The following is a 13,806-nucleotide window of genomic DNA, read 5'->3' as shown; positions in this document are numbered from 1 at the left end:
ACTTAGGTCTACTGTTGCAACATTAGCAGAGTTTCTAATAAGTTTTCTTCTTAATTTAAATTCTCAAAGGTGTTTTCTATAGGGTGTTGGCTTGTGAGATGTTTCAAACAGGCTAAATTGGCTACTTAGGTCTACTTTTGCAGTACTAGTAGAGTTTCTAATAAGTTTTCTTCTTAGTTTAAATTCTCAAAGGTGTTTTCTATAGGGTGTTGGCTTGTGAGATGTTTCAAACAGGCCAAATTGGCTACTTAGGTCTACTTTTGCAGTACTAGCAGAGTTTCTAATAAGTTTTCTTCTTAATTTAAATTCTCAAAGCTGTTTTCTATAGGGTTTTGGCTTGTGAGATGTTTCAATGAGGCTAAATTGGATACTTAGGTCTACTTTTGCAGTACTAGCAGAGTTTCTAATAAGTTTTCTTCTTAATTTAAATTCTCAAAGGTGTTTTCTATAGGGTGTTGGCTTGTAATATGTTTCAAACAGGCTAAATCGGTTACTTAGGTCTACTTTTGCAGTATCAGCAGAGTTATCAATAAGTTTTCTTCTTAATTTAAATTCTCAAAGGTGTTTTCTATAGGGTTTTGGCTCTACTTTTGCAGTACTAGCAGAGTTTCTAATAAGTTTTCTTCTTAATTTAAATTCTTAAAGGGGTTTTCTATAGGGTGTTGGCTTTTGAGATTTTTCAAACAGGCTAAATTGGCTACTTAGGTCTACTTTTGCAGTACTAGCAGAGTTTCTAATAAGTTTTCTTCTTAATTTAAATTCTCAAAGGTGTTTTCTATAGGGTGTTGGCTTGTGAAATGTTTCAAACAGGCTAAATTGGCTACTTTGGTCTATTTTTGCAGTACTAGCAGAGTTTCTAATAAATTTTCTTCTTAGTTTAAATTCTCAAAGGTGTTTTCTATAGGGTGTTGGCTTGTGAGATGTTTCAAACAGGCTAAATTGGCTACTTAGGTCTACTTTTGCAGTACTAGCAGAGTTTCTAATAAGTTTCCTTCTTAATTTAAATTCTCAAAAGTGTTTTCTAGAGGGTGTTGGCTTGTGAGATGTTTCAAACAGACTAAATTGGCTACTTAGGTCTACTTTTGCAGTATTAGCAGAGTTTCTAATAAGTTTTCTTCTTAATTTAAACTCTCAAAGTTGTTTTCTATAAGGTGTAGCTTGTGAGGAGTTGCAATCAGGCCAAATGGGCTATTTATTAGTTAATTATTAGTTAACACGCTAGGTTTTGGTAGAGGACAATAGAGCTTTTTTGTGTTTTCTTTATTTTAGGCTATAAATTAAAAGGAAAGTTGTACTTTATTACAAATATTAATTAGATGCAATAGTTAGTTAATTATTTGTTTGCATGCTAGGTTTTATCAGAGGACAACAGAGATTGTATATGTTATTTTTCTCCTTTACATTATAGTCTAAATTAAAGTAAAGTTGCAATTTACTGCAACTATTTATTAGTTGCATTAGTTAGTTAATTATTAGATAATCATGCTAGGTTTTGGTAGAGGACAACAGATAGGGGAATACCCTACAGATAGGTAGAGTAGCTCAATAGGAGGCCTAGACCAAGTGGGACCTTGTCCCAGGGGGCTCCGAAATAGAAACTGGGAAACCCTCCCCTGGGGGTCATAATTACATGTGGAGGAGGAAGAAGGCCCCTCAAATGTACACTCAACAGGGCCCACTGCCGTGTTCACACGTCAGATGAGTTACAAACCTTCTCCCAGTAATGGGTTAAATTGCATGGTGATGCAGAACACCATCGTGGGAGGATCCTCTATAGGAGGACAACTGCGGCAGGGCGTAAGATCCAGATTTCTGGACAACAGCCTCTGAAAAGGGCTGCCTTGACCCTTTCGGGGTACCCGCAAGACTTGGAAACTTGTGGTCAATTTTTTCCACTTGAGGAGTGGCGCCCCTCGAGGAAATTATAGCCTAGTAAACAACACAGCACTCGAACGGGATTCTGATTATTGGATATTTTTCTGGGCTTGGTTTGTTTTGATGGGCGTTTTAGGGCTGAAAAACCTCTTCCTAGCTAATTTATCTACTATGGGCTGCCTCCTCGTAGTAGCATAATATTTGTAGGCATGAATATATAATGAGTCGGAGGTAATAGGCTTGGGACTGTCTGTGCAGGATTTCGACTCTTGTTGATAGAAGAGCATCGCCAAGTGCTGAAAACCATGCTGTGACCAAGATGGGCCCAGGATTGCACAAAGTCTCCAACTTACTGGAGGTTCCAGGGACTTCTTGCTGTCCGGTTCTAAGCCGGCTTAAGCGCTTCGGTGTAGACTTGAGAAGATATGTCGGTCCCCATCCTGCACAGGTACCCGGGATCACTGCTTTTCCTGAGGCCAAAATAATTTCAAAGATTTAGAGAATATGAAAATTGGAACTTAGAATGTTACGACGTTAAAAAATGACTATCGCATCGACATTTTGACTGACGAATTCACACGGCTTGAACTGGATTTATTAGGAGTTTCAGAAACTCATATCCCAGGGGTAGGAAGCATGAAAATAGGTGACATAGAATTTGTTTACTCGGGCAGGAAGGATGGGGTACATAGACAGGAAGTAGGGCTCATGATGAATAAGGAAGCTGCTAAGTCTTGTTTAAGCTGGGAAGGTATTAATAATAGAATACTAATTGCTCATTTTATGACTAAAAAGTTCAGGGTATCAGTTATAGTAGTATATGCCCCCGTTGAACCAACTGATGGAGATACTATTGACTCAGATGAATTTTACTTACAGTTACAGGAGCAAATAGACAGGGTACCAGGTAGAAATATGGTGTTTTTGCTAGAGATTTTAATGTCCAAGTTGGTAGAAATAGGGGTAGATGGTATCCTAGCCTAGGTAAATTTGGTGTAGGAAAAGAAAACAGTAATGGCTATAGGATTTTGCAATTTTGTAGGTATAACAACCTAGTTATAGCCAACAGGGTGTTTGGTCACAAAATGGCCCATAAGTTGACATGGTATTCACGTGATGGTAAAACAGCAAACCTTATTGATTATATTATTGTAAACAGAAGACTAGCAGGATCCATACAAGATACTAGGATATATAGGAGTGCTGTTATTGATGTTAAAAGTAAGATTACCATCTAGTAGTGTCTAAGGTTAATTTAAAGCTGAAATTTCGGAAGGGTAACTCCTTCCCGGAAAGTTATGATGTAGGTAGACTTCAGGATGAAAATTTGAGAAAAAATTCCAGGAACAGTTGAATACTAAACTTGAGAGTTTAAAATTTGATAATGTAGAAGATGGATGGAATAATTTCAAAAAAACAATTTGTGAAGTTGCTGATGGTGTCCTAGGGAAGAGTGCTAAGACTGCAACTAGGAATATTAGTGAAAAAGCTTTAGGTTTAATAGAGAGTAGAAGGGGTTTGTATAAGAATTATCTGAGTGATAGGTCGTATGAAAACAAAAGGAATGTAAAGAAAGTGGAGAAAGCATTAAAATATGAACTAAGAAGATATGAAGTGGAGGCCATGGATAGAATTGCTGAGGATCTGGAAGATGCGGCTAGACGGCATAATAGTAAAATATTATACTGGCATGTTAATAAATTGAAAGGGAGTAGTCAATCCGGACTAGTCCCAGTTAAAGATAGAAATGGAGCCACAATTAGTGATAAGGAAAGATACAGTTGCAGGAAAAGATGTAGATGAAAATGAAAAAGTTTGTAATACCTTGGATGTGAAGGAAGAATTAGCGATAGTACTAAAAGGATTACAAAATAATAAGGCCCCAGGTGCTGATAGTATGATTAATGAGTTTCTTAAATATGGTGGCTCTGAGGTTAGGAATAAGCCACTGAAGATTATGAACATGATTTTTGAAAAAGGGGAGGTACCCAATGATTGTAGGAAAACCTTAATTAAACCACTGTATAAGAAAGGTGACAAGAGTGAGTGTCGTAATTATCGAGGCATTAGTCTGGTCTCTGTAGGTAGCAAATTACTGAGTAATAAGATACTTTTTAGACTGAGAGATGCTGTAGACAAAGTTTTAAGGGAAGAAAAATGCGGTTTTAGAAAAGGTAGAGGATGTGTCGACCATGTTTTCACTCTTAGGTTAATAATTGAGAAGTCCCTTCGTTGTCAAGCACCTTTGGTCCTCAGTTTTATCGATTATGAGCAAGCTTTCGATTCTGTTGATAGAAGAGCGTTAACAAAGGTCTTATCGTTATATGGTATACCAGAAAAATACATTAAAGTGATTTGTGCTATGTACGAGAATAATACTGCCGTATTTAAGGTAGGAAATGAGGTTAGCAACTGGTTTTGTATTAAATCAGGAGTTAATAAGGGTTGTGTTCTATCCCCCTTTATATGGATCATCTTGATGGACTTCGTCTTAAGGAGCACAGGAAAGGCAATTGGAGACCATGGAATCAAATGGGGAGGAAGAACGCTCCTGGACTTAGATTATGCTGATGATTTAAGCATATTAGATGAAAGTGTGAGCAAAATGAATGAAGTTTTAGAGGTTTTGCGAGTTCAGGGTGCTAAAATAGGCTTGAAAATTAATATTAAGAAGACTAAGTCACTAAGGCTAGGAATAAGTGAAGATGAACAGGTGACATTAGATAACGAAAAGATTGATCAGGTTGGGAGCTTCAGTTACCTTGGTAGTATTATTAGTAAAGATGATGGGAGCAGTGAAGATGTTAAAAGTAGAATAGCTAAGGCTCAGGGTGTTTTTTCACAGTTAGAAAAAGTTTGGAAGAATAGAAAGATAACTCTACAAACCAAGATTAGAATATTGGAAGCTACAGGCTCTGAAGCATGGGCACTCCGAAAAGCAGATGAAAATTTACTAGATGTTTTCCAGAGAAATTGCCTACGGATTGTTCTGGGTACCCGGCTGACTGACCGTATTTCAAACAGTAGGTTGTACGAAAAGTGTGGTTCAATCCCGCTTTCTGAGGTTATAATGAAAGAAAGGTTGAGATGGCTAGGCCACGTTCTACGGATGAAGGATGACAGATTACCGAAGATTGTCCTTTTTGGCCGACCGTCTGGGGCTACACGGAAAGCAGGTCGTCCTTGTCTGGGTTGGGAGGATGTCATAAATAAAGATTTAAAGGAAATAGGAACTTCCTGGCAGGGTGTAAAGAGGGAGGCTTTAAATAGATATATATATTATATGAGAACTCGCTATTGGGGGAGAGTGTAAAAGACTGTTTTCTCACCATAAATGCACAGCCAAACTTTTAAAAGGCCTTATATTTTGTATGCAGCCTCCGAATTTCATTTTCAAAGCAGCTCAGGATGTTTCTTCTCTTGAACTCAGGCAAAAATTGGCTCTCATTTTGGTCTGCGTCAAAATAATGCAGGCTGAGGAAACACTATCATTAGTAACCTAAACAGACTTGGTGACGGTAAAGTTAAATTCGTTGAACCTTTCGTTTTAGAAGGTTAGATACTGATTTGAACAGTTCGTTTTCATAGCATCTTTAAGTTACTTTCAAGAGAGGGAAAAGGAGGAAAAATCTTTAATCTGATTTCAAGCTCAGAAATATAATATTCGTTTTAAACTTTATCGATTCTGTTTGCGATAATCTATAGAGCTTTAATCATCGTGGTGAATCGGAAACTACTGTAAAGTACTAGATATCTTATAGACGCCTAGAGTTACATGCTTGCTGCATAGATCACTACCGAGACTGTAAATCCATGGTTTTACAGAAAATCTAGAATTATGGAGTTTCTTTTGCTATTGAAGTGTATTTAATTTATATATAAGATGAAAAGAATCCAGAAATTTTATGTCACAGAAGCAATTCTACTTTCCTTAGCCTGCTTTATGCTAGAACATACGTCATTCCTTCTGCTTTTCTACAGGGAAAGGCCAATCCTGGAAAGAGTGACTAGCCCTAGGGGCAAAGTTCTCTTTCGAATTTTTTTCTTTTGATTTTCAAAAATATGTTTGGAAATCTAGAAGGACATTTGTAATAGGATTTCTTGAGTTTGTATCGCGGTTTATTAGTTTTGATTTCGAATAACGTTAAAAGACTTATCCAGCGTTAAAAAATTAAGTTACTGCCTATTGATAGTTTTGGTTCTACCAATAAATTGACTTTGAGATCTCTATGAATATTTGGATTTGCAAGTCCATTCAGCTGAGTTTCTGCCGTGGAATTTCTAAGATATCTTTTCTATCTTCTTAAGAAGAAAAAGCTCCTTCTAATTTTACAGGTAGAAGCTTGAAACGTTGTAAAACTTAAACATGGACATTAAGGAGAATCTACTGTCACATTACTATCTAGTGTTACAAAGTTACTGTCACAACCATTTAGAGCGTCGGCCCTCTTTAACCCCTCCTCAACCCCCAAATACATCTTACCAAAATCACAAGCACAGACTTTTAAAGCTTGAAATCTTTTGAAAAAAGGAGTTCAGCAGAAGGCAAAAGGCACCCAAGGCTCCGAGGTGCGTTTTTATAGTTTTTTTTAACCTATTTTGGAGTCTTTTGACTAGGCAGTGTGCAAACTTAAAAATAAGAAACAGTAATCATAAGTGTGAACAAGGGTTTGAGCAAAACTTCGGTTAAAACCAATGGCAATCTGAAACGTGTTTATAGTTCGGCAGTAAAAAGCTAATAAGATATTTCTTCAAAATAAAAAAATATAATATTTTTCGAACCATTAAGAATGACTATCTATTCCATGCACCTGTTACTAAGATACTGTAAAAACCTCTTCAATATAGGTTCATCCAAAATTGGTCTTTTGTTCTTTCAGCTCATATACTGGTGACGAGAGCGCCATCTCGTCGTCTTCCTGCTTGGAGCTGCAGAGTCAAGATGGAAGCATATTACTGCCTATGACGGCGTCATCTGATCCCGATTCGTGTTCTATAAAAGGAAATCAGGCTACCAACAGTAAGAACCAAATTGAGCTTGCAAGAGAGAGAGAAACATCTATTATAACAAATAAACAACAACTATAGTTTAACGGCTACCCCAAGAAGTAAAAAACTTTATAAAATACGCAAAAGCAAAATTAAGAGACAAAAACACACAAAAAACTAACAACCAGTGTACAACCCAATTCTTAATCGGCATCACAGTTCTTATATCAAACAATTTTACCAAAGTTATTATTGTATTCATGCCCTTAGAGGCAATACTTAGTAATTTATTGATCCATGTATTTACTACCCTCCCTAAAAAAAAATAAATAAAATTCATTCTTATTAAAGCATTTCTTTAATTACGCTCTTACAAGAAATATCACTAATTTTTTGTGTTCTGATTAAGGTGCTCCCAACTCTTAATCCCCCTATGAAGCACAAAAAAAGTTGACCGGGCTGAAACAGCTGGCGGAATATTAATCTTTGTAGAAGATTCAGTGTCGTAATCGTGGATTGAATTCCCAAAAAATGAAAGATTTGTATCATGTTGTAGCCTAAAAATGAACTAAAGTAAAAAAAAAATTTAATCCAGAAACTGACAAATTCCTTAGCCGCTCAAAGGTGATCAAAACCGACTCCCAGGATTGTAGGCCAGCCAGCAAATGAACAACAGTGATATTGTAGAACTCATACATACCAGACGATGGAAGAAAATGTACCAAGCAAAATGCTACTATGGCACAGCATGTAGGGATGGATAAAAGGAAAATAAAGAAGGAGTAGGAAAAAAGAGGGAAAAAATGCTTAAGTCTTGTCACTATCCATAGGTCAGGAGACAAAATTTTGCAAACAGAGTGTACATAGTATTTTTACGATAAACTTTTGTTAATGCCAACTCCCGAGTGTTAGGTTTTAGAAAAACACTTTAAATACTGCACTGTGTTGCAATTTCCTCAACCAAAGAATAAAAAATCGGAGAACGGGAAAAGTGACATAAGTTGACTTATCCAAATTAGCCTCAAGCCTATGTACCCTCAACCAAGAATGTAAAATATTAACAATAGTCTTCAACGATGTCAGGAGTACCTCTTCTATCTATGCAGTGTTGATAGCTACAATATTATCAGCAAATAATCACACTGTTTAGTCCTGGGGATTACAACAAGCACTAACACTAAAACAACAATTGGAGATACAATTAAGCATATCCTATAATGAACAACAGGAACAAAATCGGAACAAGAACAGATCCCTGTGGGACCCCACTTCAGATTGTATGCAATCTATCTGCACTAACTGATTACGGTTACTAAGGAAAATCCATATAAAATTGAAAGCCCTACCACGGATTCTATACGCCTTACACTTTTCCAGGTGTAGACCATGGTCAATTGTGTCAAAAGCATTCATGGGGTCTAGAAATACTGCACCAGCCGTAAATGCTTTATTCTTAAGATACATTAGTTTAGCTACTGAAAAATATCAATGCATCCTCCGTCTTTCTATTATTTTGGGATACAGACTGACCAATATTTGACAAATTAAGCCTCTTAAGAAAATGAGTTAACCGAGTTCTAAAACATTTTGTAACAAGCCGCAAAATAACGGACAATACCCACATTGGACGATCGTATAGTTCGTGGTAATGAACAGCAAGAAAGGAACGATTCGGCTCAATAGTAACCGAAACTCTCTAAAAAGAATTTTGATAGCAATTATAACATCAAAAAATTGGCATTTTGTGCTGATTCGAAATATATAAAATTCTTTATGTTTAATGTTTCCCATCAATAGCTACGATCCTCAAAAAATTGTCTCATTTTCGAAAAAGGGGGGAATAAATCAAAAAGGATAAGCGATCTTAATGAAAATCACACCATCATATTCAGCATATTTAAAAAACCTATCGTATAGGTTTCTAGCTTCCATATACAAAAGTGTGGGATTTTGTATTTTCACCAGAAGAGAGATCGCGGATGGGTATTTATTATTTTTTTTGTCATTTTCGTTTTGTTTTTAGTTGTTTTTTTTCAGGGGTTATCGTATCGAATTGATACTCCCAGAAGATCGGGAGAGGGCTCATTCGAACGGAAAATAAAAATGCTAACTCCCTTTCAAGTAACCAAGGGCATTGGATGCAACTATTCTCCTCCCACTCTTCTTTTTTCCCCTATACCATCCGATCGAAATTTGAGATAGTCATTTAGATCAGCATAGCTGAAAGGTCTAAATAACTGTGCCTCTGGCGATGACATGATTCCCCATGGCCCCTGGAGAAAGGCCTGTAAGTTATACTATTTGCCCATTGTTTACATATGGTATTTGTTATTGAGGATTATACGAAAATTTTTCTTCAGGGCAGGGGAGTTTTCCAGAGGAAATTTTACGAGGGGGATGGAGGGGAATTTCTCGGCATGATTTGGAAAAAGTCCGAAATCTAATAAAAAAGACAAGTTTTTTTTTCAACTGAAAGTAAGGATCAACAGTAAAACTTAATACGAACAAAGATTATCCCATGTTTGAGGGGGCTGCCCCTTCCTCATGCCTCGCTCTTTACGTTAAAGTTTGTATTTTTGTTCTAATGCTTTAAGAACAACTCCTGAATCACAAGGGCCCGTTGAATTTATATGAAACCTATTACTTATTACAAAGCTAATATATGAGCTTTATAATGGCGTCAATGGATCTTTATGGTGGTGTTTGGGGGGGGGGCAGAGTTGATCGAAGACAGGAGAAAAGATATTTTAGGCCTCATTTTTGTCTTGATGGGGATGGGAGGAAATCGGGAATTCCAAGTCACGATATCCTTAAAGAAGAAAATCATCGGCGAAAATAATCTTCAGGAAATCTAAAAGTAGAAACGTAAAGTAGAAAGGTAGAGTAAATAGAAAGTAAGAGATCATAAAATAGAATGAGAATAAGAAAAAGAAAAATGTAAAAGTAAATATAAACTACGTGTTTGCTAAACTTTCAGGCTTCAGGAAGCATGATACATCAACCAGTTTGTATAAGTTTTAGAAGAGTAAATTATTGTGCAATCTATATCATTTTTCCAAGTTTTTCTTGGCTTTGAGCAGCTTACAAATAGTATACAAAATGCAATAGATTTTATTTGCAATTGTGCGTTTTATATGAAACTCCCCCCTGGAATTTTTTTTTCAAACTCGTTTTTTTTTCAAACGGAACAAAATGCATATAAAGAAATTTTTGATGTTTTTTGTACCCCCCCCCCTCTGAACAAAAATCCTGAATAAGTTCTTGTTTAGTTCTTAAATTAGTAATTCGTTACAAGTAGAAAATATTGGCTGCAAAAAAAAAAAAAAAAAAAAAAAAAAAAAAAAAAAAAAAAAAAAAAAAAAAAAAAAAAAAAAAAAAAAACTTATCCTGGATAAAAGACTGCTCAAAATGAAAAAAATTCTAGTTGTAACTTGTGCTAAGGAATAATATCTATTACATTTTAGTCCAAAATTGTTTCTCAGATATTGAATAAGGGAAGTGCCAGAAAGTGTTACTTTTGTAATTACACATTGTTGTAAGGTTTTGGTAATTCAATTTAATTAATCTTATTTAAGTTTCATTTCTTCTTTTCAATTTTTTTCTCTGTTCATTATTTTTATTTACTTATTATAGAATAATTAATTTAATTCTTCTAGTATTGCTTAGAAGAGCTGAAAGTTTTTGTTAGCATGGTTTAACTTAAAGGCGGTAATCTTGCTATATTTTTTATCTGTATCCCGTACCTCTTTTGCGGGTATGTTTTAGAAGGGAGGGAAGCTTTGGGCCTCTCCTCCTCCTAAAAACTCATGTAATTTCTCTTATATTCCCTGAGAATTCAAAAATTTGCCTTTTGTTGACGTTGCACCCCCTAGATGCCCCCCTAGAAGTAACTTTCTACTTTGAATTTTATAAATACACTCTTAATTACTTGCATCTTTGAACCTCTTTAACAATTAGGTTTGCTGAGGGGAGGAAGGCTTTGGGCCTCTGCTCCTCCTAAAATCTCAGGTAATTTCCGTTATATTCCCTGAAAATTCAAAAATTTGCCTTTTATTGATGTTGTACCCCCTAAATACCGCCCTCCTAGAAATAACCCTCTACTTTTGATTTTATAAATGCACTCTTAATTACTTGTATTTTTGAACCTTTTAACAATGAGGTTTGCAGAGAAGAGAAAGGCTTTGGGTTTTTGCTCCTCCTAAAATCTTGAGTAATTTTACAATGGTCACTTGTATTTTCTGAAAATTCAAAAATTGGCCTTTTATTGACGTCGTGCCCCAGAAATGTCCCTGTGCTTTTATCTTTAGAAATGTACCTTAACTAAATTCCACAACAAGTAGCATAAAAGAAAAATAAATTTCTTTAAATTGAAATGAATGGAAAATGGGAAATTAAATGAATTTGAAGTATGAAACGAGAAGTATAAAAGTAAAATTAGATGGTAATAATTCCTTTAAAATGAGCCTTTGAACAGCTATCTATGGTTTTCCAGTACCCTGCTAGCATTGAACAACAACAAAAATTAAAAAAAAATGTATTTATATTTTCTTTTGTTAGTTGAGGTCCCAGTAGAGCTTGAAGAAAAAATAGCAGATCTTGAAATTAAGCTGGAGAAAATTACTGAAGAAAAACTGGGAATTGAAGCCGAGCTACAAGCTGCCAAGCAATCGGCCACCGATGCTGTTTCTTGCTATGAAATTCGGATAAAAACCGTTAACAGGTTAGTTTTGTTCTTTCTTATTTTTCCCTTGTTTCTTCTCCCGGTAAAGGGGGTTTTGCCGATCCAAAAGGTGTAATGAGCAATATCTAGGATAAACTACAGCTTATGTCCCACTTACGTAAATTTAGTATATTGTTTGACAAAATAAAAAAAAAAATTATAGAGAAAAAAAGGCAAAATAATCACAGCCAGTGAAAAAAAAGAATATTGTGCAAATATTTCGGTTAAGAATAAAAAAAAAGAAAAACTTCAACAGGAAAATATAAACTGACAAATATTAAAAACAAAAAAACAAATAAAAGAGGTCATTTTCAAGCAACGTTGAAAGGGCAACTGAATAAAAATCCAACTGAATAGGCTTGGCCTGTTTCTTGGTTTTTCGTTATTTCCTCAAGATACTGTGATACGTTATTTCACTCAAAATGCTGGCATCCATCCGCCATTGCTGCTACATCTCGCTATGAAATTTGGATCAAAACTGGCAGTAAGTAAAAACATCTTTCCTGGTTTTCTCTTGTTTGTTCCTTAAACTCCACCAATTAGCAAAGTTTCAGGTGTTTAATATCTATTCAGGTAGTACTATCTTTCTTAGTGTTATGCTGTGATATAAGGTTATATGCCAGATAACGTCCGGTGAAAGCAAGGTTTCGACTTTAAACGAAAATAACTTGGCTTAAAATTTAATCAACATAAAAAAAGCTATTGTAACCAAAAATGGCAGCTATTGTATGGTGAAATATGGTATTCGCTTTAAATAAGCATAGTTTGACTTAGTCATTTAAAATTCAACACTGATGACGGTCAATCAATATTCAACAAATTTAATTTCGTGTATAAAAACTCGTTACAAGGTAAGAAAACTAGCTTTAGCCCGATGAAATATGGTTTTCACTTTAAATAAACATATTCTGATTTAAAATCAATTAAAATTTCCCAAGTTTAATTTGATATATATATACCCGTTACAAGGTAATATACTAGCTATAACCCGGTGAAATATGGTTTTCACTCTAAATAAACATATTCTGACTTACAATGAATTAAAGTTCCACACATTTAATTTGATGTGTAAAAACCCCTTACAAGGTAATATAATTGCTCTTGCCCGGTGAAATTTGGTTTTCACTTTAAATAAACATATACAGACTTAAAATTGATTTAAATACAACAGGTCTAATTTGATTTATGAACACGTATTTTAAGGTAATATACTAGGTATTACTCGGTAGAAAATGGTTCTCACTTTAAATAAATATCATTTGAAAAGGTCAATTAATATTCAAAAAATATAACTCAATTTTTAATAAGCCAGTACAGCGTAATATTTCAGCTTATATTCCAAAATTTAGCAAGTTTAATTTAATATAAAAAAACCTAATTAAGCTAATATACTAGCTATCATCCGGCGTAATAGAAGTGTACTTTAATTCATAATAAGCTAATATAGGGTAACATTCCAGCTACTGAATGGCGAAAACATGATTTTGACTTAAAAAAAATAGTTTGACTCAACGTTATCCAAAATTAAGTAAGTTTAATTTGATATAAAAAAAAAGGCTAATTAAGGATATATACTAGCTATGGTCCGGTGAAACAGAAGTATACTTTAATTCATATTCTATATATATAAAAATAAGTTGTTTGTTTGTGTGTTGACTGACGTCATGTTTGTGTGTCGACTGACGTCATGTTTGTCGACTGACGTCATTATAAGGATTGAGCATTATGCCGTCATGATGTTGTTTGTCGACTGACGTCATGTTTGTCGACTGACGAAATTACAGACACCCCGACTAGGTGTTGGGGTGGCGCGAAGCGTCACCCCAACAGCTAGTAAGCTAATATAGGGTAATATTCCAGATACTGAATGACGAAAACATGATTTTGACTTTAAAAAAATAGTTTGACTCAACGTCATCCAAAATTAAGTAAGTTTAATTTAATATAAAAAAAGCTAATTAAGGATATAAACTAGCTATCATCCGGTAAAACAGAAGTATACTTTAATTCATAATAAGTTGATATAGGGTAATATTCCAGCTACTGAATGACAAAAACATGATTTTGACTTTTAAAAAAAATAGTTTGATTCAACGTCATCCAAAATTAAGCAAGTTTAATTTAATATAAAAAAACCTAATTAAGCTAATATACTAGCTATCATCCGGCGTAATAGAAGTGTACTTTAATTCATAATAAGCTAATATAGGGTAACATTCCAG

At 34.8% G+C, this 13,806-nt stretch overlaps 1 protein-coding gene across 2 annotated transcripts in view; it reads left to right on the top strand.

Moving 5' to 3' along the window:
* The window catches only part of LOC136026278 (sorting nexin-29-like), an 80,081-nt gene that overhangs the window by 31,392 nt on the left and 34,883 nt on the right, over positions 1–13,806 (top strand). For both annotated transcript variants that reach the window (XM_065702667.1, XM_065702668.1), the window contains exons 7-8: positions 6,756–6,895; positions 11,422–11,584. In XM_065702667.1, the coding sequence (XP_065558739.1) occupies positions 6,756–6,895; positions 11,422–11,584 (303 nt within the window). The remainder of the gene's footprint in view (positions 1–6,755; positions 6,896–11,421; positions 11,585–13,806) is intronic.

Source organism: Artemia franciscana, chromosome 4 (genome assembly GCF_032884065.1).
Source record: "Artemia franciscana chromosome 4, ASM3288406v1, whole genome shotgun sequence".
NCBI classification, from domain to species: domain Eukaryota; kingdom Metazoa; phylum Arthropoda; class Branchiopoda; order Anostraca; family Artemiidae; genus Artemia; species Artemia franciscana.
Note: the sequence above shows the minus strand (reverse complement) of the source record. Positions and strands in the feature narration are given on the sequence as shown.